The 20,868-nt window shown below is 29.6% G+C and overlaps 8 protein-coding genes across 8 annotated transcripts; 4 read left to right on the top strand and 4 right to left on the bottom strand.

Annotated features, from left to right (window-relative positions):
* Window positions 1–728: 728 nt before the first annotated feature.
* OCT59_012993 (uncharacterized protein) lies at window positions 729–2,526 on the top strand (the record flags this gene model as incomplete). The annotated part of the gene is made up of 5 exons (XM_066140529.1): window positions 729–986; window positions 1,060–1,296; window positions 1,369–1,749; window positions 1,826–2,008; window positions 2,257–2,526. 5 exons carry the CDS (start codon window positions 729–731, stop codon window positions 2,524–2,526), a joined length of 1,329 nt encoding a protein of 442 aa, XP_066001407.1.
* Window positions 2,527–4,366: 1,840 nt separating this feature from the next.
* OCT59_012992 (uncharacterized protein) lies at window positions 4,367–5,537 on the bottom strand (the record flags this gene model as incomplete). Its single annotated transcript, XM_066140528.1, has 4 exons — window positions 4,367–4,485; window positions 4,579–4,837; window positions 5,286–5,441; window positions 5,508–5,537. The coding sequence occupies 4 exons, from the start codon at window positions 5,535–5,537 to the stop codon at window positions 4,367–4,369; spliced, it is 564 nt and encodes a 187-aa protein (XP_066001406.1).
* Window positions 5,538–5,597: 60 nt separating this feature from the next.
* OCT59_012991 (uncharacterized protein) lies at window positions 5,598–6,427 on the bottom strand (the record flags this gene model as incomplete). Its single annotated transcript, XM_066140527.1, has 3 exons — window positions 5,598–5,792; window positions 5,865–6,139; window positions 6,238–6,427. 3 exons carry the CDS (start codon window positions 6,425–6,427, stop codon window positions 5,598–5,600), a joined length of 660 nt encoding a protein of 219 aa, XP_066001405.1.
* A 779-nt stretch (window positions 6,428–7,206) lies between these two features.
* OCT59_012990 (uncharacterized protein) lies at window positions 7,207–8,027 on the top strand (the record flags this gene model as incomplete). Its single annotated transcript, XM_066140526.1, has 2 exons — window positions 7,207–7,823; window positions 8,024–8,027. The coding sequence occupies 2 exons, from the start codon at window positions 7,207–7,209 to the stop codon at window positions 8,025–8,027; spliced, it is 621 nt and encodes a 206-aa protein (XP_066001404.1).
* A 1,562-nt stretch (window positions 8,028–9,589) lies between these two features.
* OCT59_012989 (uncharacterized protein) lies at window positions 9,590–10,032 on the top strand (the record flags this gene model as incomplete). The annotated part of the gene is made up of 2 exons (XM_066140524.1): window positions 9,590–9,949; window positions 10,024–10,032. 2 exons carry the CDS (start codon window positions 9,590–9,592, stop codon window positions 10,030–10,032), a joined length of 369 nt encoding a protein of 122 aa, XP_066001403.1.
* A 3,073-nt stretch (window positions 10,033–13,105) lies between these two features.
* Window positions 13,106–14,701, top strand: OCT59_012988 (uncharacterized protein; the record flags this gene model as incomplete). Its single annotated transcript, XM_066140523.1, has 9 exons — window positions 13,106–13,144; window positions 13,583–13,619; window positions 13,689–13,722; window positions 13,861–13,939; window positions 14,061–14,105; window positions 14,170–14,269; window positions 14,359–14,370; window positions 14,467–14,498; window positions 14,576–14,701. The coding sequence occupies 9 exons, from the start codon at window positions 13,106–13,108 to the stop codon at window positions 14,699–14,701; spliced, it is 504 nt and encodes a 167-aa protein (XP_066001402.1).
* A 3,686-nt stretch (window positions 14,702–18,387) lies between these two features.
* Window positions 18,388–18,867, bottom strand: OCT59_012987 (uncharacterized protein; the record flags this gene model as incomplete). The annotated part of the gene is made up of 1 exon (XM_066140522.1): window positions 18,388–18,867. One exon carries the CDS (start codon window positions 18,865–18,867, stop codon window positions 18,388–18,390), a length of 480 nt encoding a protein of 159 aa, XP_066001401.1.
* A 1,673-nt stretch (window positions 18,868–20,540) lies between these two features.
* On the bottom strand, window positions 20,541–20,825 carry OCT59_012986 (uncharacterized protein; the record flags this gene model as incomplete). The annotated part of the gene is made up of 2 exons (XM_066140521.1): window positions 20,541–20,641; window positions 20,723–20,825. The coding sequence occupies 2 exons, from the start codon at window positions 20,823–20,825 to the stop codon at window positions 20,541–20,543; spliced, it is 204 nt and encodes a 67-aa protein (XP_066001400.1).
* Window positions 20,826–20,868: the final 43 nt, after the last annotated feature.

Below are 20,868 nucleotides of genomic sequence, written 5' to 3'. Positions count from 1 at the left end.
ATGCGTGAAGCTATTCTTTCAAATAATGCTACTGAATGTTCTATTCATGAATATAATAATTTTTTTTGGAAATTTCAGACAAATATTTATGATGCGACAGCTATGGATCGTATGCATCTTCAGGAAATAGGTTTATTTCCATATATGCTTGATTATACAAGAAATATCATCAGGAAATTTGTTTTGGCGTAATTTAGTGTAATATTTCGAAGGTGGTGTAAAATTTTGAAATATTACACTAAAAACGTAATATTACAAAAGTTTACGCTCTTAAATTTGAATAATTATAGTAATTTAAGAATATCTCGCTATCTACTGATCCAATCAAGACGATCTATAGCTCATTGGAATCAGCTCATCAAGACGGATCGAATGGTAGTAAAATCGCATTTCTACAGTTGATAGAACGCTCTATAGTATGCAGTAAAGTTTTAAATTAATAGAAAGTCATCTATCAAACGTAAAGATACGATTTTACTACCATTCGATTCGTCTTGATGAGCTGATTCCAATGAGCTATAGATCGTCTTGATTGGATCAGTAGATAGCGAGATATTCTTAAATTACTATAATTATTCAAATTTAAGAGCGTAAACTTTTGTAATATTACGTTTTTAGTGTAATATTTCAAAATTTTACACCACCTTCGAAATATTACACTAAATTACGCCTAAACAAATTTCCTGATGATGATTGCGCAACAATGCGGAAATCAATTCCTTACTAAAATGGATAATCGTTTAGGAACTATTACGCCATATAATAATTTAAGAATATTATCAAAAGGATATCAACAAGGGGTAAAATTTACAGGGGCTGAAATGCGAGATGTAATGAAGATTATCGTATTTGTATTTGATGAACTTTACGCAATAGATAATGGTACATCATGTATAAAACTTATTAAATGTTATATTAAGTTTATTAAAATGTATAAAACATCAAAAAAAGAAAAATTTAATGAAAGTGAATTGAAAAGTTTTGAGGTAATTAATTAATTTCAATTTAAGTATTAATAATGATAATTTTTTCTTATTGATTTTATAATTAATTTTGCAGTATGAAATAATTGATTGGACACAAGATTTTGTAAAATTGTTTAAAAACTTCTCTCCTAGCAATCTTCAATTACCAAAACTTCACATGTGGCGGTATCACACTATTCATACAATCAAACGTTATGGATCACTTAATGGGTTAGCTACTGATACTTATGAGACGTTACATAAAAATTGGGTTAAAAATCCATATAGAATGACCAATAAAAAAAATGTACTTGATCAAATGTTAAAAACAGTAAGTTTTAACTAGTTTAAATTTTGTTTTATAATTAAAAAAAATATTTTTACTTATTATATTTTAATTTAGATTCGCCGACAAGAAATAATAACTAATGTAAAAAAAACACACGTTTCAAAATTAGAAACTATGAAATCATTATTATGGAAATTGCCGATTAGTGATCTACAAGCTCTTAAGGAAAAACTTGAACATGAAAATAGTGTAGATGAACTATGTATTGAAGGAATGCATCACCTAATTAATTGTTTAGATGCTTATTTGGATGATAAATCCAATGTTACTGAATGTGAAGATATTTATTTAAAAATTTATGCTACAGGAGTATTGTCAAATAATGAAATTATTTATGCTACTAGTAAATTTCACAATAATGCAAAATTTAGTGATATCGCAATAGCAATGGATAATGTTGATTATTTAACTGATGATGGATTGTGTTATGGCAAAGTAAGTTTATTTAATATTGCTTTAATATTAAAAATAATCTTTAATTTTAATGATTTAACATTTTTTAATTATTTAGATATTAATGATAGCTGAAATTTTATTTCTTCCTAATTATTATCCTATTTTTCCTATTGTATTAGTGCATTGGTATGATTATTATTCAAAACGACATCCATTAAAATATGGATGTCCTCATATGAAATTAGTAAATCAATATGATATAATACCTTTTAATTCTATTGCAGGTTTAATACATATGGTAAAGAGATTTGATCATAAAAATGAATTTTTTGTAAACAAATTTCAATTTTAAAATAAATATATTAATTGTAAAATAATAATATAATAAATTTAAAGATAAAATTTATATAAAATTTTTAAAATTAAAATTCAAGGAATACTTAAGGATTTTTTATATAGGAATCCTTAAGGATCTATAAATTTATAGAATCCTTAAGGATATTTTACAAGTCAATAAGGATTTTTAAAGAATACTTAAAATCACAGATCCTTAGGGATTCTGAAGCAATCTATGGAATCCTTAAGGATCCACGCCCTAAAAAATTTACTGATGTGGTTGATGTGATCATTGGTAGACTGATATGGCGAGTCCTAGGACTGGTCACTAACTCGACCGAACGTCTGGAGCTGGTAGATGCTACCACTCTGCACAGCCTGTTTGTCTCATTGGGAGCTGTAAATTCAGGATATTCGGATTGCCATAAGGTTCATATAGCTCTTGTTAAAACATCTTGGTATCCAAAAAAAGGCCCTTAGGGGATATAATAGGTAGGGGTGAGACTAGAGGTAGGCTTCGGTGAAAAACGTAAATCCGGTCATCCAGTTAAATCACGTGATTTATACAGATCATTTCCTTTTTAGGTCAAATGTCACACTAATTTCCAAAATTGGTAAGATCGATTTTTAGAAAAAATATTTTTTTGTGAACAGTATTACCTAAAAAGGAAATAATCTGCATACCTGTGATCGACATCACGTGATCAGATGAAATAACGGATTGAACGGATGACTGGACCCTACCTCTAGGTGGGACTACCAACCACTTAGTGGTCAACTAATTTGAAGAGCTGTGAACACTTTGCGGTCAACTCTAACCTGAGGTAGTGTAGACTGGGAGCATAGACGACCAATGCATTACCCCTTACACAGGTCGAACAGATGTCATTGTCGCAAAATTTGCCTGGAATTTTTCTGGCAAATTGAGAATTATCCCGGTAAATTGGGGTAAATTGTGTTACAATTTTGGGATAATGGAGGTCTTACAATTTGGCAAATTTTGTCAAAATGGCGGAATTCCTACAGAATTCCTAATTCAAATGTTGAGAAATTTTTCAGTAAATTATCATTAAATTGTGGGAAATTTTAGGCAAATCTTTAGTAATGATATGCAAACGAAGTGCAAATTGTGGTGAATTTAGTTAAATTTTTAGTAATGTTATGTAAACGAAGTGCAAATTGTGGTGAATTTAGTTAAATTTTTAGTAATGTTATGTAAACGAAGTGCAAATTGTGGTGAATTTAGTTAAATTTTTAGTAATGTTATGTAAACGAAGTGCAAATTGTGGTGAATTTAGTTAAATTTTTAGTAATATTATGTAAACGAAGTGCAAATTGTGGTGAATTTAGTTAAATTTTTAGTAATGTTATGTAAACGAAGTGCAAATTGTGGTGAATTTAGTAAAATTTTTAGTAATATTATGTAAACGAAGTGCAAATTGTGGTGAATTTAGTTAAATTTTTAGTAATGTTATGTAAACGAAGTGCAAATTGTGGTGAATTTAGTAAAATTTTTAGTAATGTTATGTAAACGAAGTGCAAATTGTGGTGAATTTAGTTAAATTTTTAGTAATGTTATGTAAATGAAGTGCAAATTGTGGTGAATTTTGTTAAATTTTTAGTAATATTATGTAAACGAAGTGCAAATTGTGGTGAATTTTGTTAAATTTTTAGTAATATTATGTAAACGTAATGCAAATTGTGGTGAATTTAGGTAATACTATGCAAACGAAATGCAAATTGTGGTGAATTTTGTTAAATTTTTAGTAATTTTATGCAAACGTAATGCAAATTGTGGTGAATTTAGGTAATACTATGCAAACGAAGTGCAAATTGTGGTGAATTTTAGGCAAATTTTTAGTAATTTTATGCAAACGTAATGCAAATTGTGGTGAATTTAGGTAAATTTTTAGTAATGACGCCAAATTTACCAAATTTGAAATAAAAATTGTCAAAAATATTACATATATTTTGATATTTATTATATAATCCATTAATATCCCTACATATTCTTCCTACACCCTTACTGTTCTTTTTCTTTTTCTTTTGAGGTTCTCTTAGGAACATTATCATGAATATGTTCCTGTTCTTGGGACGATAGTTTGGATGATGATTTTTTATTTGTTTTTTTCGATTGATCACGCATGTTGTCAATAACTTCCTGCAATTCATCAAGTGCTTCGTTGTTTTTGTTTGTGGATTTTTTATTTTTTGAAATTCTTTTTGATGATCGTGTTTGTTGAGAAGTTTTCCGTGATGATGGGGGTTTTTGCAGTGATAATGGTGGGGTTTTGGAGGATTGTTTAGATCGTTTGTTTGATCATCGTCCCGATGTCTGTGATAATGACGTTTCCTCTTGCTCCAGCTCGTTTACCTCATCCTCACCCTCTTCTTCTTCATCAAATTCAGCATTTATATCTAATTTATCGACGTTGAGACCTTAAAAGAAAAATTTAAAAAATTTTCTAAAAATTCCGTTCCATAAAAAAAAAAAAGAGAACGGTAATACTCAATTACCATAACTTCATTGACTTTGTTGACTTTGTTGACTTTGTTGACTTTGTTCCTCCTCTTCACTCTCCGATTCCGACTCATCATCTGATTCTTCGTCAATAGATTTATGGACTGAGGGAGATTCTCGCTTTCCGTCTTTAAGTGTCCACCAAATTAAATTTGGTGGTGCTTTCTTATTTTTCCAAAATTCATCTTTAAGGATACGAGGATGTACTCTCTTATTTTCTGGAAAATATTTTTCCACGTACTCGTCAATTGAATGTAGAAGGTTCGTTAACTAAAAATAAACATGTATTAGAAATAGATAAACTTCTGTTGTTTTTGAGGTTTGGCATTTTTCCAAAATTCGAAAGCATGCAAGAAAATTGATATCACACGTCAAATGACCAAAAATAGGCAAAAAAAATGGCGCAAATCGCATAAACTATTCGCAAATTTGTATAAACTATTTACAAATAGTATAGGTTAATTCGTAAATAGCCAAAAACAGCCAAGAATAGCCAAGAATAGCCAAGAATAGCCACTGCTTTTCGCGCCATTTTTTTTGCCGATTTTTAGCATTTCGACCTGTGTATGTCGAGATTTGGCGAAACCAGAAGCACCAATCACGTATTGATAAAGACATTTTAGTGTCACTGCGCATAAACAAAATGAATTGTCTGACTTATTTCATCAGATCTCCATGATAATTTGTAAACAAAAAGGTTTTTGCGGTCTGTGGATACGTTTGGATCATTCTCCGGATCACTCTCTTCAGGAGAGTGGTATTCGTTCTTGTTTAATATTTCATTAATATCCTTGATCCCGCGTTTTTTAAAAGATTTTCGATAATTGGGGTGATTCTTCATGGCTAATGCGCCCTTCATCCTTCGTTCCCGTTTCTGAAATTAAAATAACTATTATTAATTTTCAATATTACCTAAAAATTTGGAACTTGATTAACTTACTTCTGATAAACGGTTGATTATATGGCTCATTATTTTTTTTGTTTTATTTCTGCCTCGTTAAGCTGGCTTTCTTTCCATTTACGTCAGCTATTAATTTTTATGCAAATTCGAGAACACATCCCGAACTATACTTAATATTGCACGAATACCATATTGTTCAAGAAGTGATTGGATACGGGGGATCAGATCCTTTTCCAATTGTGGTGCAATCTCGCCGAACTTCTTCGTATAATCGATGGGAATTTCATCGATTTTTGCGCTACGAATTAGAATTTTAATTTCGTTCTATAAAATGAAAATTGATAAAATTAATGAGTTTAAACGTCACATAAATAATAAAAATATACCAAAACAAACTTTTATTTCTTTTCGATGCTTCTTATTATATTGTTTTTGTGCTGTCTCTTGCAACGAATGTAGATCTTTTTCAGGGATATATTCCTCATTGTCTTGTTTATCAAGTTCATCTTCGTCATCGTCATCATCAACCTGAATATATTCTATTTGTCGATTTTGTCGTGAACGTTCTTGTGAGTTCAGAGAACGCTCCAGAATTCTCGTTATTTGCCCGAACCCAGTGGACATTTGTTCTTGAATTGACGACATTCCCCGTTCAAGTCGTGAAATACGTTCTTAATGTACAAAAAAATAGTAATTTTTAAATTAAGTTTGCTATTTAATCAAAATTTCGAATGATCTGCCAAATTATCCGCCAAAACGTAAATTATACCTTCAGTATCCAGACTTGATGACCTATTTAATCGATTACGATTGTGTATTTGGTCGATGGATTTGGCTGAATTTAAGTGTGATAAAGAGCGAACTGTCCGAATGCCCTGTCCATCATGAGAAGCGTCGATGGATAAAGGAGAATGTAGTGTACGAGTACGACGTGTTAACAAACTTCTTTTTTTGGTCATTATCAGAAAAGAAATGAAGTAAAAGCTAGAAATGTGGAAGGAACGAACGTAAAATTGAAGAAACGTAAAGTAAAAAAAGAGTTGAGTAAAAAAAAAATTAGAAAGGAACAAAAATAAAATAATTTGAAAATTGTAAAGACGATTTTAATGTAAAGGAACAAAAATTGCAAAATCGACATTTGTATTGTAAAAAAAAAAATCACTCTTTATATATTTATTCCAATTAAATGTTTTCTTCGCGTAATTGTTTGAAATAATTAAATAATTTTTGAATTGTTCTATTTTGGTCATCACTGATTTTGGAAAATAGTTAAATAGTTAAATGATTTGAATTGTTCTATTTTGGTCATCGCTAATTTTGGTATAATTAAGAATAATTTGGAATTTAATATATAAATTTAGTCAAACAAGGTTATGAGGAGTATACTGAAAGTTAAATTTATTGTTATCGCTGATATATTTAAGTATATAATTAAGAATAATTTGGCTATAAAAAGTTAAACAAGGAGTATACTGAAAGTTAAATTTTATTGTAGATCTGTTAAAATGTAACATATTCACTTTCGATTATGTATTGATCTACAATTGATGTATTGATGTTCGAAAAAAATATACAATTGATGTATTGAAGCTCGAAAAAAAATAAAAATGTATATACAATTGATGTATTGATGTTCGAAAAAAATAAAAATGTATCATCTGATTATTTATTACAGCGAAATGCTGGTATTTTGGTTAAATTCACATTTTGTAAAATTAAATCAAAATTTGAAAAAATGATGAATGTTAATGAAAGACGCGTTAAAACAAGAACTAAAGAAAAATGTTATTGTAATAAATGCAACGGAAAGTATGTTGATCCAAGAACCAAACAAAAACATTCAATGAGTCTAAATCTTGATGATGCAACTACTTCAAATGACCCAATGAGTATTGGATCGTCATTCGTTAATGAAGAAATCTCTATCGACCCTCAAGAAAGCACATCATCATCAGAAAATTTGTCAACATTTTCTTCGAAAAGGAGAAAACGAAGCAGGTATAATACTTATTTGGAGCGTGACACTCAAATGCAAAATATAAATAACAGTGATGATAACAATGACAGTAACGAAGAAACTGATAATTATGGCGATAGCGATGATAGGGATGATAGCGATGATAACGATGATGGGGATGATAGCGATGATAACGATGATGGGGATGATGGAGATGATAACGATGATGGGGATGATGGGGATGATAACGATGATGGGGATGATGGGGATGATGGGGATGATAATGGCGAAGAAACCAACATTTTTGAAGATTACTCTCCACCGAATTATGATTTTCCAAACAATATTAATGAAAATCTGCAAAATATTGAAGATTGGATAATTGTGTTTGTTTTGAGGTATCAAACTAGGTTTCGACTAGCAGATACCGCAATCGATACATTAATTAAATTCATCAAACATATTTTAACAAATTTTAATTATGATCGTTTTAAAGATTTTCCTACTTCGTTGTATACTGCAAGAAAGAAATTAGGATTGAAGCATCAATTTGTCAAATTTTCTGTATGTCCTTCATGTCACAAATTACATAATATAGATGATGTTAAACAACACACAATCCAACAACACAAAGCAATAAAAAAATGTGGTCATGTACAATTTCCAAATCATCGTTCACTTCGACAATGCAATGCTCCATTATCAGAACAAAAAGAACTAGACGATGGTAAAGTCGTTAATGCGCCATTATTAATTTATCTGATGCCCAGTATAAAAGAGCAACTTTTACAAATGTATCAAAGGCCAAACTTTGAAAAAAATCTTAAATTATGGGCCGATAGAAGCGTTAACGACCGAGTCTTATGTGATGTATATGATGGTGAAATTTGGAAGAATTTCTCAAATAGTGGAATAATAGTGGATGATGAATCTGACGAACAAAGATTTTTTAATAAAGAACATGCGGATGATCATTTGGGTATTATGATTAACGTCGATTGGTTTCAGCCATTTGAAAGGACAATTCATAGTTCTGGTGCTATATATGGAGCTATTTGCAATCTCCCAAGAGAATTGCGCTTTAAACCCGAAAATATGCTCATTTTAGGATTAATGCCAGGCCCTAATGAACCAAGCCTACATCAGATAAATCATTACTTGGCGCCAATTGTTGATCAATTTCAAACTTTTTGGGAAGGAGTGGGATTAGACAGAACTTCTGAACATTTATCCAGAAGATTGATAAAATGCGCAGTAATTGCTTGTTGCTGCGATATACCAGCTGCTAGAAAATTATGTGGCCATTATTCAGCCAATGTAAGCTGTCACAGATGCTTAAAGGTTGCAAGAAATAGAAATTTTAGTGGCATGGATGATATTGACGAATGGTTTGTTGCTAAAAGCGCGAATAGTCATCGAGAAATGGCTTTGAAATGGAGAAAATGTAAAAGCAACGAAGCTAGAAAAAGACATGCGAAGCAATATCACGCGAGATGGTCAGAAATGCTCCGTTTGTCTTATTTTGATCTGATACGATTTTTACCTGTGGACCCGATGCATAATTTATTTATAGGAATTGCATCATTTATCGTAAAACAGCTTTGGTTAGGACATGGTAAAATAAATATGGATGATCTGACGAAAATTCAAAAAAACATGAACAATATTCATCCACCATCAGAAATCGGTCGAATTCCTCATAAAATAGATATTGGGGAAGGATTTTCCAATTTAACAGCTAACGAATGGAAAAATTTTTTCCTGATTTATGCCAGAGTCGTTCTTTGGGATTTTTTGGACCAAGAAGATCAGAAAATCTTAGTACATTTCAGCCAAGCTTGTTCTATATTAGTCCGAAGGATTGTTACAATCAAAAATTTAGATGACGCACATGAACATTTAATTGAAATTTTGAAACTTATCGAAACGAATTACGGAGAAGTTTCAATAACACCAAATTTACATCTTTCATTACACTTGAACAAATGTTGTAAAGATTACGGTCCTCTTTACTCATTTTGGTGTTTCTCCTTTGAAAGGATGAATGGAATTCTTGGTTGGTATTTACAATAATATTATTCAAATTATTCAGAATTATTACTTACGATTTTACAATTATACAGGGAGTTTACCTAATAGTAGACAAAAAATTGAACCGGAAATTATGCGATTTATGATGCAGAGTTCTCAAATTGAACGAAGATTCAATACATTGGCTCTAAATCATCAGGCCATTTTTCAAATACTTGATTTAAATGATGATACAACTGACGATAACGAAAATGAATCTCTCGAAAGTGAGGAATTACAGGCATTTTTAGACATATCCGAAAAGCTGGTTTCTGGCAGGGCAACAGGAACGGAGGAATATCCTGGAGAACTTTTAAGTCCGATAAAATTGAATGTCATATTACCGGATGATATTTTGGATTTACTAGTTGATTACTACAATCGCGCTTATGAAGAATATAATTTTAGCCGACCACGGTTAGATCCTTCTTCATCAACCGAAAATTACATTGCTGTAACTGGAAATATCACACAATGTGGCAGATTGCGCATCGGTGCAGAATATTTTGGGTTAATATTATCCAAAAGGTATATTAGAAGCTCTTATATTTTAGCACGTTTTATAGAACAACGTGAAAATGATATAGACACATATCCCGGCCAGGTACAATTCTATTTCAAACATACAGTTCATCTTCCGAATGGTCCGACGGAACATTATTTGGCTTTTGTGAATTGGTATAAACCCGCTGCGACCGCAAACATCAGATTTTTTTTTTCCAGCGAAGATTCTGATGATTTTACGAATGATCCAGAACTTTGGAAAAAGGAGTTTTTTAATTCTTCAGTTGATAGTATAATTCCGGTTCATCACATATTAGGTAGATTTGTTCCAGCAAAATTTAAATACAAACATACTGAATACTTGGCCATTTTACCATTAAATAGAAGATTTTACATTTAAATTTACCATAATAAATAATTTTTTTTTTTTGCGAAATTATCCGATTATTATATCAAATTATTCAATATTCAGTAAATAATGTCGCATTTTTTTAGTAAATGATCTAATTTTTCGATAAAATGTTACATCTTTCTAGAAAATGTCAACAAATGTACATTTTGCAAAAAAAGTGTCGAAAAAAAATAACATTCTAACGAAAAATGTAACATTTGACCAAAAAAACATGAAATTTGCATGAAATTTGCTAAAAAATGCGGAATTTTCATAAAAAATGTACCATTTGGCAGAAAATTGGAATATTTGACAAAAAAAAAGCAAAATTAGATTTTAATTGACAATGTTATAACAATGTTATGAAATGTTGTTACAATGATATTACATTGGTGGCAAAATGTGGAATTTTCATAAAAATGTACCATTTGGCAGAAAATCGGAATATTTGACCAAAAAAAAGCAAAATTAGATTTTAATTGACAATGTTATAACAATGTTATGAAATGTTGTTACAATGATATTACATTGGTGGCAAAATGTGGAATTTTCATAAAAAATGTACCATTTGGCAGAAAATCGGAATATTTGACAAAAAAAAAGCAAAATTTGATTTAATTGACAATGTTATAACAATGTTACGAAATGTTACATTTGAGGTGTAATGTAGCATTTTCCCAAAATTTCATAAGATTTGCTAAATCGGACAATGTTGTAACAATGCTATTCCAAAAAATTGCTCAGCGTAATGTAGCATTTTCCACAATTTCCCACCATTTTCCAGAAAAATGGGGAATTTGCATTTTTTGAATTTTGGACAATGGTGCCCCTTCAACCTGTGTTAGGGAAGGGTTAGAGGTGTAGATATAGGGTGGTCCTAACTATGTTGGGCCACCCTATATCTCTGATCAGAAGTCGTCACGCTTAGGGGTGGCTTGACGTATAGTGATAGAATTACTTTAGACTCATTTGTATGTTGTCTGTGTAATTGATACTACCGTTTGGTTCTTTCTGTTGCATAAAAATAAAAATAAAAATAAAAAAAGTATTATAATGTAATACTAAGTAAATTAAAGATGGTTATACTTTGCAGAAACCTGTGATTTGTTACCATGCAGTTAAGAAATTGCCATCAAATCACAACGATCTATTAACCAACATGTGATGATGTGGTATCAAACGATCTCGTGAAATTGTCGATAAAATATCTTTATGAAGTTGTAAAATTCTATTAAATAGGTGGTGAATAGATGGTGAATAGATGGTAATTGTCATCAAAATTTAGCTGAAAAAATCAATTCAAGATAATTTTTCGATGCATTAAATATTACTTGACGATGAATCTCAATTTTAATTTTTTTTTTTTTATATAATCAATTTAACCTTTATAAAAATTCGGCCTATATTTGGCCAAAATTAATTATTTGACCTAAATTAGTAATGATCTACTATTTCGATCTTAGTAAAAATTTTGCCGATTGATCATGTGAATCATCACATTTTTGAACAATGGCAAATTTAAACTTTTTTTTACCTTTTTTTAGAACTCTTTCATCTCTTCCCTTTCGTACTTTTCCTTCCCTTTCGCTCTCCCCTTCCTTTTCTACCTTTTTCTCATACCTTTTTTCCACCTTTTTTTAGATTCTTTCATCCTCTTCCCTTTCGTTCTTCCCTTTCCCTTTCGTTCTCTCCTTCCTTTTCTACCTTTTTCTCACACCTTTTTTTCGCCTTTTTTACACTCTTTCAACCCCTTTCCTTTCGTACTTCCCCTTCCTTCCCTTTCATTTTTCCTTTCCCTTTTGTTTTCCCTTCTTTTTCTACCTTTTTCTTACACCTTTTTTTCGCCTTTTTTTACACTTTTTTAACCCCTTCCCTTTCGTACTTTCCCTTCCCTTTCGTTTTTTCCTTTCCCTTTCGTTCTCCCTTTCCTTTTTTACCTTTTTCTCACACCTTTTTTCTGCCTTTTTTTCTTGGAAGTACTTAGAGCTCCGAACGAGTCGAGTTGAGTCAAGTTATATGTAAACTCGATTCGACTCAAGTTAAATCGAGTCGAGTCGAGTCGAGTTAAAATTATAAAAATATAAACTCGACTCAATTCGAGTCGAGTTGGCCCGTCAAACCGAATCGAGTCGAGTCAAATTAAATCACGTGATTTTATTCGGCTATGCTGATCATTTCCTTTTTTGGCGATAGCCGTTCCACAAAATTCCATTTTTGTAATTTTCAAAAATTTTTCGTCTCGGATTTTGTGTAACATAATTTCCAAAAAAGGAAATTCCATAAATTTGGCCGGAATTATGTTTAATTCAGCTTAACTCGACTCGACTCGATTTTATTAAATTATTAACTCGACTCGAATCGAATCGATTTGATTGTAATTTTCAACTCGACTTGACTCGACTCAACTCGACCAACTCGTGAGTCAACTCGACGTGTTTCAGAGCACTAGAAGTACTGTAAGTTTCATTTCGAAACTTAAAATTTTAAAAAATAAATTAAAAAAAAAATATGTATCTTTTTTTTTTTGTTCCTTCAGCTTAGATTCGGATATGTCAATATGTTAAGTTTCTATTTGAAACTTATCTAATAATTTTTTTAAATTTATTTTTAAATTTTATCTTTTTTTTGCAGGTATCTGGTTCCTTCAGCATTGGACTTTTTAGTTGGATTTCTTGACGTTGGACGCCATTTGGCTTCAATGTTCTTTTTTGTAGGATGGTACCTTGCTGTAGATCAACATATTGGAATGAATTGGTAAGTTTTGAAGCAAATATTTGCTTTGAAACTTTTTAAAATCTATTTTCTTTATTTTTTAATTTAAGAAACAAACTAATGTTTCTTTTCATTGTTATTTTTTTGAAGGAAGCCAGCTCACTAAACCGGACTTTTAAGTAAGAAACGGAAGGGGATTTATTTTCTTTTTATTTTTTAAGAAATAAACTAATTTTTTTTTGTTATTTTTTTTGTAGAACGCGTAGGAGAATGCACGAAACTGGACTTTAAGGTAAGAAATGGGGAAAGGGGGAAGAGGATTTTTTTATTTTAAATATGGAAAATGAACTAATTTTTCTTTTCGTATTCTTTGTTGAGCGCTGGCTTGGATTATAAGAAGAGAAATTTGGTAAGGAAGTTTTTGACTTTTTGTAAATAATTCTATCAATGAAGGTTCCATTTTTTTTCTTTTTTTTGTAGGCTGCTTGCTATCTTCGAATGCATGGACTCAATGGAGGTTCAAATTTTTTTTTAAAAAATTTGTTTAGTTTTTCTTTTTTAATTTATTTTTCTTTTTTTTTTGTAGATATTAGTTTCTTCAGCTTTGGGACTTGGGTCTGGTAAGTTTCAATTCGAAAATTCAAACCATTTTTTTTTTAATTTATTTTTTTAATTTCTCTTTTTTTTGTATGTATCAGTTCTTTTGGCTTTATCTAATCTGTAATAACATTTTTAATTTATTTTATCTTTTTTTGTAGGCATCCGGTTCTTTTGGCATTGAACTTTGGATGTTGGATTTCTCAACATTGTGGTCTCAGTGTTCTTTTTTGTAGGACGGTACCCTGCTATAGATTGGCGTCTTGGAATAAATTGATAAGTTTCAAAGCAAATCTTTGCTTCAAAACTTTTTAAAATTTATATTTATTTTTTTTTTTGATTTTTTTTTCTTTTTTTGCAGGTATCAGTAAAATTGAGCTTCCTGGATCTTGAGATGATAGGATTAGTAAGTTTCAAAATGGTTCATTTCAAAACTTTTTTTAAGTTTATTTTTTAATTTTGTTTTAAAGATACTAATCATTTCTTCTTTTGTCTATTTTGTAGGTCTCTTCAATTTTTGGTCAGCATCTTTCGTTTTATTCAGTTCATCTGATATGCAATATATTAGGGGTAAGTTTTGAAGTTCAATGAAACTTAAGTTTTTTTTATTTTTCTTTTAGAAACATTAACTAACGTTTCTTGTTACTTTTTTTTTGTAGGATCTGGGATTGGTATATGAGATTTTAAAGGTATAGACTTTCGAATTTATTGTTATTTTTTTTTTAATGAAACGTTTTTACTAACGGTTTCATTTTTTTCTTTTGTAGGTCTAAGATGTGACCGGATTCCTATTTTAAAGGTATATATATCGATATACCTTCAAATTTACTTTTTTTTACAAAACGTTTTGCTAACATTTCATTTTTTTTCTTGTAGGCCCAAGACGCCCATTTAGAAACTTTGACTTTGACTTTGGCTTTGAATTCAGACTTAGAATTTGGATTTAGAATTTTTTCTTGTGGATTTATTCAACTATGGCTTTGGATTCAAATTTTCTTTTAATAGGTTGCTTTGATTCAACTGCTAATTTTATTTTTTGTAAGTTTTTAAAGATGGATTTAGGTTTTATTTTCCTTAGTAGGTGTGGCGAATTCAGCACTGAACTGACTTGAATTTTTTTTATTTTAGACTTGAACTTGGATTTTCTTTAGGTGTGGTGAATTTGGAAGAATTGGACTTGTTTTTTAGAACAGACTTGAACTTAATTTTGACTGGACCATTCTTCGGGAAGTGTGAATTTGGGGTAATTTTATTTAAGAAACATTTTATTAATTTTCTTTCTCTTGACATTTTTGCAGGTTCCAGTCAGATTTCTTCTTTTTGAATATGAGAAGTATGGTTGTTAGGGTTTATGATTGTTAGGGTTAATTAGCTTAGAATAGGAACTTTATTATTACTTAATGGCTTATTTTACAACTTCGAAAATAAAATTTTACTATAACTTTAATATAATTGTACTATTTATTTACTATCTACATAATATAACTTTAATATAATTATACTATTTATTTACTATCTACATAATATAACTATAATATACATTTAATACAATTTGACTATAACTTAAATATACATTTAATATAACTTAACTGTAACTTTAATATGACCTTACGATTTCTACAAGACCCAGTGATGATCTCTTTAATATACATCAACTTTATACATACTATCAACTTAATCTTATCATGACGATATGAAACCATATCGTGACCAAATCTTAGTTATGGGTCTACAATAAATTTTCGACTTAGTCACAATATGGTTTCGATTGTAAAAAGTTCTGCAATGTTTTTATTAGTATTATTCATTTTAAGTTATTGCTTCACATTAAACAGTTTAGAAACGCCCTGTCAGAAACTAAGGCAACTTGTTTAAGTGTATAAAATATTTTTATTTACTGCGGTCCGGAATGACCTTAAACTATCATCAAATGGGTACTATTAAGGGATTAATTATGGTCTGCGATGACGGTAAACTAAGATAGAATTTTATTGGTGATTTGTATTGAGAATCATTAATGGTAATTTTGACGATAGGGGTGTAGTTGATCATTTACTATCCTATATTTCATAGAAGGATTGGTTCGATACTTTATTTTAGAAATTATTATTATTTTGATTGGTATTTAATGGAAGTAGTCTTTATTTAGAATTTAGAGCGATGTTAAAAGGTATAAATATACCTTAGGTTGTTTAGTTTTTTTGGACAAGAAATTAATTAGATTATTATACTACTATTTTAATTATTCGACCCTTTTTGCCTTTTTCTTATGATGAAAAAGAGCCACATTAATTATTATAATTAATGATTTATTGGGGTTATTAATAGGGAAAATTATCGCAGTTTAATTTTAGGACTTAAAATATAAGGGAATAGTTTTAGAGTAGCATTATTTTGAAATTTATTATTTCCATTATTTTATTTTGTTATGAAACTCAGAATATATTAATATTTTATTGTATTTAATAAAGGATTATTTTTTAGCTTGTGGTGGCAACGTCATGATGACGGGCACAAGTACTACACTGGGACCCCGCCTTCCTACAGTCAGCCCAGTTGAGTCAGCTGGTGTCACCTGGTGTGTCACATGTCAAAAAGTGAAAAATCAGACACCAATCGGTCACCAATCAGATAGCTGATTGGTGACTGATTGGTGACTGATTGGTGCCTGATTGGCATTTTCGCCAAATACCGTCACCAATATGGCAGTTTACTTGATCCAGTGATCAGAAAAGGATGAAATATAGCTCATTGGAATCGTCTCAACAAGACGAATCTAATGGTAGTAAAATCGCATCTCTAGGATTGATAGTTAATAAAAAATTAAATAAAATATAAATGATATATTTTCATTTTTATATTTTACTTAAGTTCCCATCAAGTATTAATCCTAGAGATGCGATTTTACTACCATTAGATTCGTCTTGTTGAGACGATTCCAATGAGCTATATTTCATCTTTTTCTGATCACTGGATCAAAAGTTAGCAAACTGCCTGATTGGTGACGGTATTTGGTGAAAATGCCAATCGGTCACCAATCAGTCACCAATCAGGTACCTGATTGGTGACTGATTGGTGACTGATTGATGCCTGATTTTTCACTTTTCGACCTGTGTGTGATAATAAAAAAAATTGCAATATCAGAAAATACTTACGTTAAATTAACTGAATAAACTTTGTATTTTTACCAAACATAAAAAATTTGGTATTGAAAACAATAAAGTTAAAGTCTAGCCATCTAGGTAATTGTCCAGAGTGAAGCGAAGGACTATATATGTTTATGAACCTTAATGACATATTGGATCACGTGGCGATGTCTGTTTGTCCACACGCGTCATTTCTGATTGGTCTGCACAGATTGTGTCATTGAAATTTTGTGCTACTTCAAAAATAAACAAGTGTAATAATAATCATAATAAGTTTATGATAAACATGATTACCTGATAATCTCTTTTTTTGTTTGGTTTCGGCTAGTGAGTATATATTTTTTTAATTGACTTCAAAGGAATGTTTTTGATTTATTTCTTATTCTTTTTCTAGGGTTTCTGGATTTCTTGTATATACTGGACTGGTAAGTTGTCTTTTTATTTGTTTTGCTTTAAAGAAACGTTTCTAACGTTTCATTTATTATTATTTCTAGGGACGCGGGTTTTTTGTATATGCTGGACTTTTAAAGGTAAATTGTGAAGAGGGGTTTTTCTTATTTGTTTGACTTTAAAGAAACGTTTCTAACGTTTCATTTTTTATTTTTTTTAGGGACGCCAGATTTTTTGTACAAATTGAATTTTTAAAGATATTTGGATTTTTGTACAAAATCTTTCGCTCCGGATTTACAACAGTTTCTGTTTCCTAGTTGTTTAATATTACTATATTGGATGTGGTCTCACTTATTATTATTATATACCTATTCGACATATTTGACATGTCACGCAAATATGAAAATTTGTGGTTTCTCCGGTTCTCCAAGTAATTGTCAGCCGATGAAATCGCAAATTTTGTTTTTTTTTGTTCCTGCAATGTCTGTAATAGTGGTTTCTGTCTTCTATAAAGTATGACAAAAATAAAATTCAATCCTGAATTCTATAGTATAAATTTTTTTTACGGGGTATGAAACTACTATATTTGTTACACTGATGTTATATGCATATTTGTATACGGCCAAATTTTCTTTTTTTCGTTGATCATCACATGAGTCATATGTTAAACAACTGTTAAACATCGGGAGCAACATCCACCTACTAAGGGATATATTACAATGAATAACTGTAAATAGATTACGTGTCATATTTCTATTTACTATTAATTTGAATTTCTATATTTGTATGTATTTTTATTTTCTAAGAACAAGAAACAATAAGCGGAGAAACAACTGAATACTATTGAAAAAAATGAACTTTAAGATATATTCTCGAAGCACATAAATATATCAATTATATAACGGATAGCTTAAATTTTTATACGTTTTATTTTTCGCTTTATTAATTTAATAATACCTAGTTACTAACTAAATCAGTGTTGGCCATTGGCCGTTTGGCCAGGCTTGGCCATTGCCAAATGGCCAAGTTTTAAATTTTGGCTGGCCAAAAAATGGCCAAAAATTTATATATATAAATATTAAAAAAAAGTAACTACTTAAAATTTGTAACATTTAAATTCAATTATTTAATTCATTTTTATTATAAATTTAGTTAATTTGAAGTATTTTCATTAACAAAAAATGGGGCATCTAAATTATCAATAAAAATGTCTCTTATATTCCATTTAGCTTCATTATCTAATGCAGGATGTGTTCTATTTAATAAAAATTCATCAATATCTATATCATCATCACAATGTAAATCAGTTACAGCACTCAACTCTGCTTCTTTTTCCTGTAATAATAATAATTGCCCCCATGTATTAATTAGATTATTCCAATTTAATGAAACCTGGAATTCATTATTTTCACCTTCTTCATCTGAATCATCATCTTGAGTGTTAGAATTTTCTTTTTGGATTTCTAAGTTAATAGGATTTTTTTCTTGATTCTCTAAATTTGTATTATCATTACTATTAATAATTATAGGAACTATTGGTTTAGCAATATTTTCTTTCATTTTTTGTTGTTGAATAGTTTTCACTTCATTAACCCTATGTTTATATGAAATTGCAGCACGTAATTTGCTCATTTTAAGTGTTTTTTCATACTATTTAAAAAATAAATTATTTATTATTACATTAAATTATAATTTTTTTAAAGATTTAAAATAATATTATTTTACTTACATTTAATCTATTGCGCCTTTTGGTATGTAGAAATCCCATATTTGACCAAAGCCTTTCTACTGATGCTGCATTAATACAAATTCCAAAAATTCGTTGTGCGACATATCCAAGTTCTTTTGCTAATGGAACAACAAATCCCCAATATTTTAAAATATCATCTTCAAATTGATTACTTGTTTGTTCATCAAAAGAATATATACCTCTTCTAAAATTTTCATATTCATGTAAAATTGATTTTGAAATTGTTTTCGTCCAAGCTTCGTAATAATAAATTAGCCACTTACTAAGATATACATGATTTAAATTTGGGATATTATCTTTAAATTTTGACATCTTGTATTTAGGATGTAAGAGCCATGATAAAAGTAAAAGTGGCTGTTCCTAACTTTGCCATCTTGTTTGAAGTCGATCAAGTATTTTCTCACTAAGTTCTATATCATCATAATCTTTCCAAAATTTTATAAAATATCCAAATCCATGCAGTACTTCATGCAGTCGTGCTTTATCATATTGTAGAATATCCAAAATTATACAGTATGGTTTAAGTATTTTTACAAGTTTTGAAAGTGATTGCCACCAGGTTTTGTCAAGTAGAATAGAAGAAATATTATTAGGTAGATATAATATATTATCAGAACTTTGATGAGATGTTGATTGCTCGGAAGATTCAAATTTTGAACCTAAAGTCTTTAGAAAAATAGAAATAAATTATTTTCAAATGTTATATAAAAATAAATAAAAATACATTATAATACCCGTAATGCTCCTTTTGATTTAATTAAAGTGCGAAAACATTCATAATGGCTATTCCATCTTGTATCATTTCCAATAGCGATTTGAACATATTTTCCATATGATTCTTTTTGTAAAGTTCGAAGCTGTCCAATAAAATATTTATGAAGTGATAATTTAAAGTAAAGTGCAATTTTTATTGCCTTTATTGATGCTTGCTTAAATTTTTCAGATTCTTTAAAGATTTTGCCTACAAAAAGATTCATCTGATGTGCAAAACATGGAAGAAACGTAATATGCACATATTTAAGTTGAAGCCTACGTCTGTTAAAATATAAAATATAATTAATATTTACATAAAATATTAAATAAATATTTTAATAACTTAATTTTTAAAAAAATATACAAATATACCGTGCAGCAGCATAACTTGGAGCACTATCAGTTACAACAGAAATAAGATTAACTCCCATTTTATTAATTTCCTTAAACATTGTTTCAGTTTTTTCAATAACTTCTTTTCATCTTTCTAATTCACTGCTTACATCTACTGCTTTCCAAATTATTACTTCCCCTTCTGATGTAATAAAAACAGAGCCAAGAATATTCTGATTTAACACATTAGTCCAACCATCAAAGGCTAAAGTAACACCAACAGAATCATTCATTAATTTCTTAGTCATTTCAATTTCAAGAATTTTTGATTCATCATTTAATATACGTCCTCCTAAAGTTTTACGTCCTGGTAAAATTAATGCTGGATTTAAAAAATGAAAAAGTTCTTGAACTTTTTTATTTTCCACCCATCTTAAAGGGAAACCTGCAGAAACTGTTGCTTGAATCATTAATTTTTCAAATATAGCTTGTTCACCTTTGTAAATGATCGAGTTGCAAGTGGTCTAGTAATGAAAGAATCAAGTGTACCAACTGATGAATTATTGCTGCCTATATAAAAAAATATTAATAATAGTTTTAATATAAAATTATCAAGTATTATTATTAATAAATAAAATAAAAGATAAATACTTCTCAATGATATAGAAGTTATAATACTATGAACTGAACCAGTTGATTCTCTACGCAATCTTTTTGAACTTACAATATTTTCGTCAAATTCATTAATTTCCATTCTTTCTGTTTCTGATGCAAATAATTCAAAAAATATTTCAGGA

The sequence above is a fragment of the Rhizophagus irregularis genome, chromosome 20, assembly GCF_026210795.1.
Source record: "Rhizophagus irregularis chromosome 20, complete sequence".
In the NCBI taxonomy this organism is placed as follows: Eukaryota; Fungi; Glomeromycota; class Glomeromycetes; order Glomerales; family Glomeraceae; genus Rhizophagus; species Rhizophagus irregularis.
This window is presented reverse-complemented; position numbering and strand designations above follow the sequence as displayed.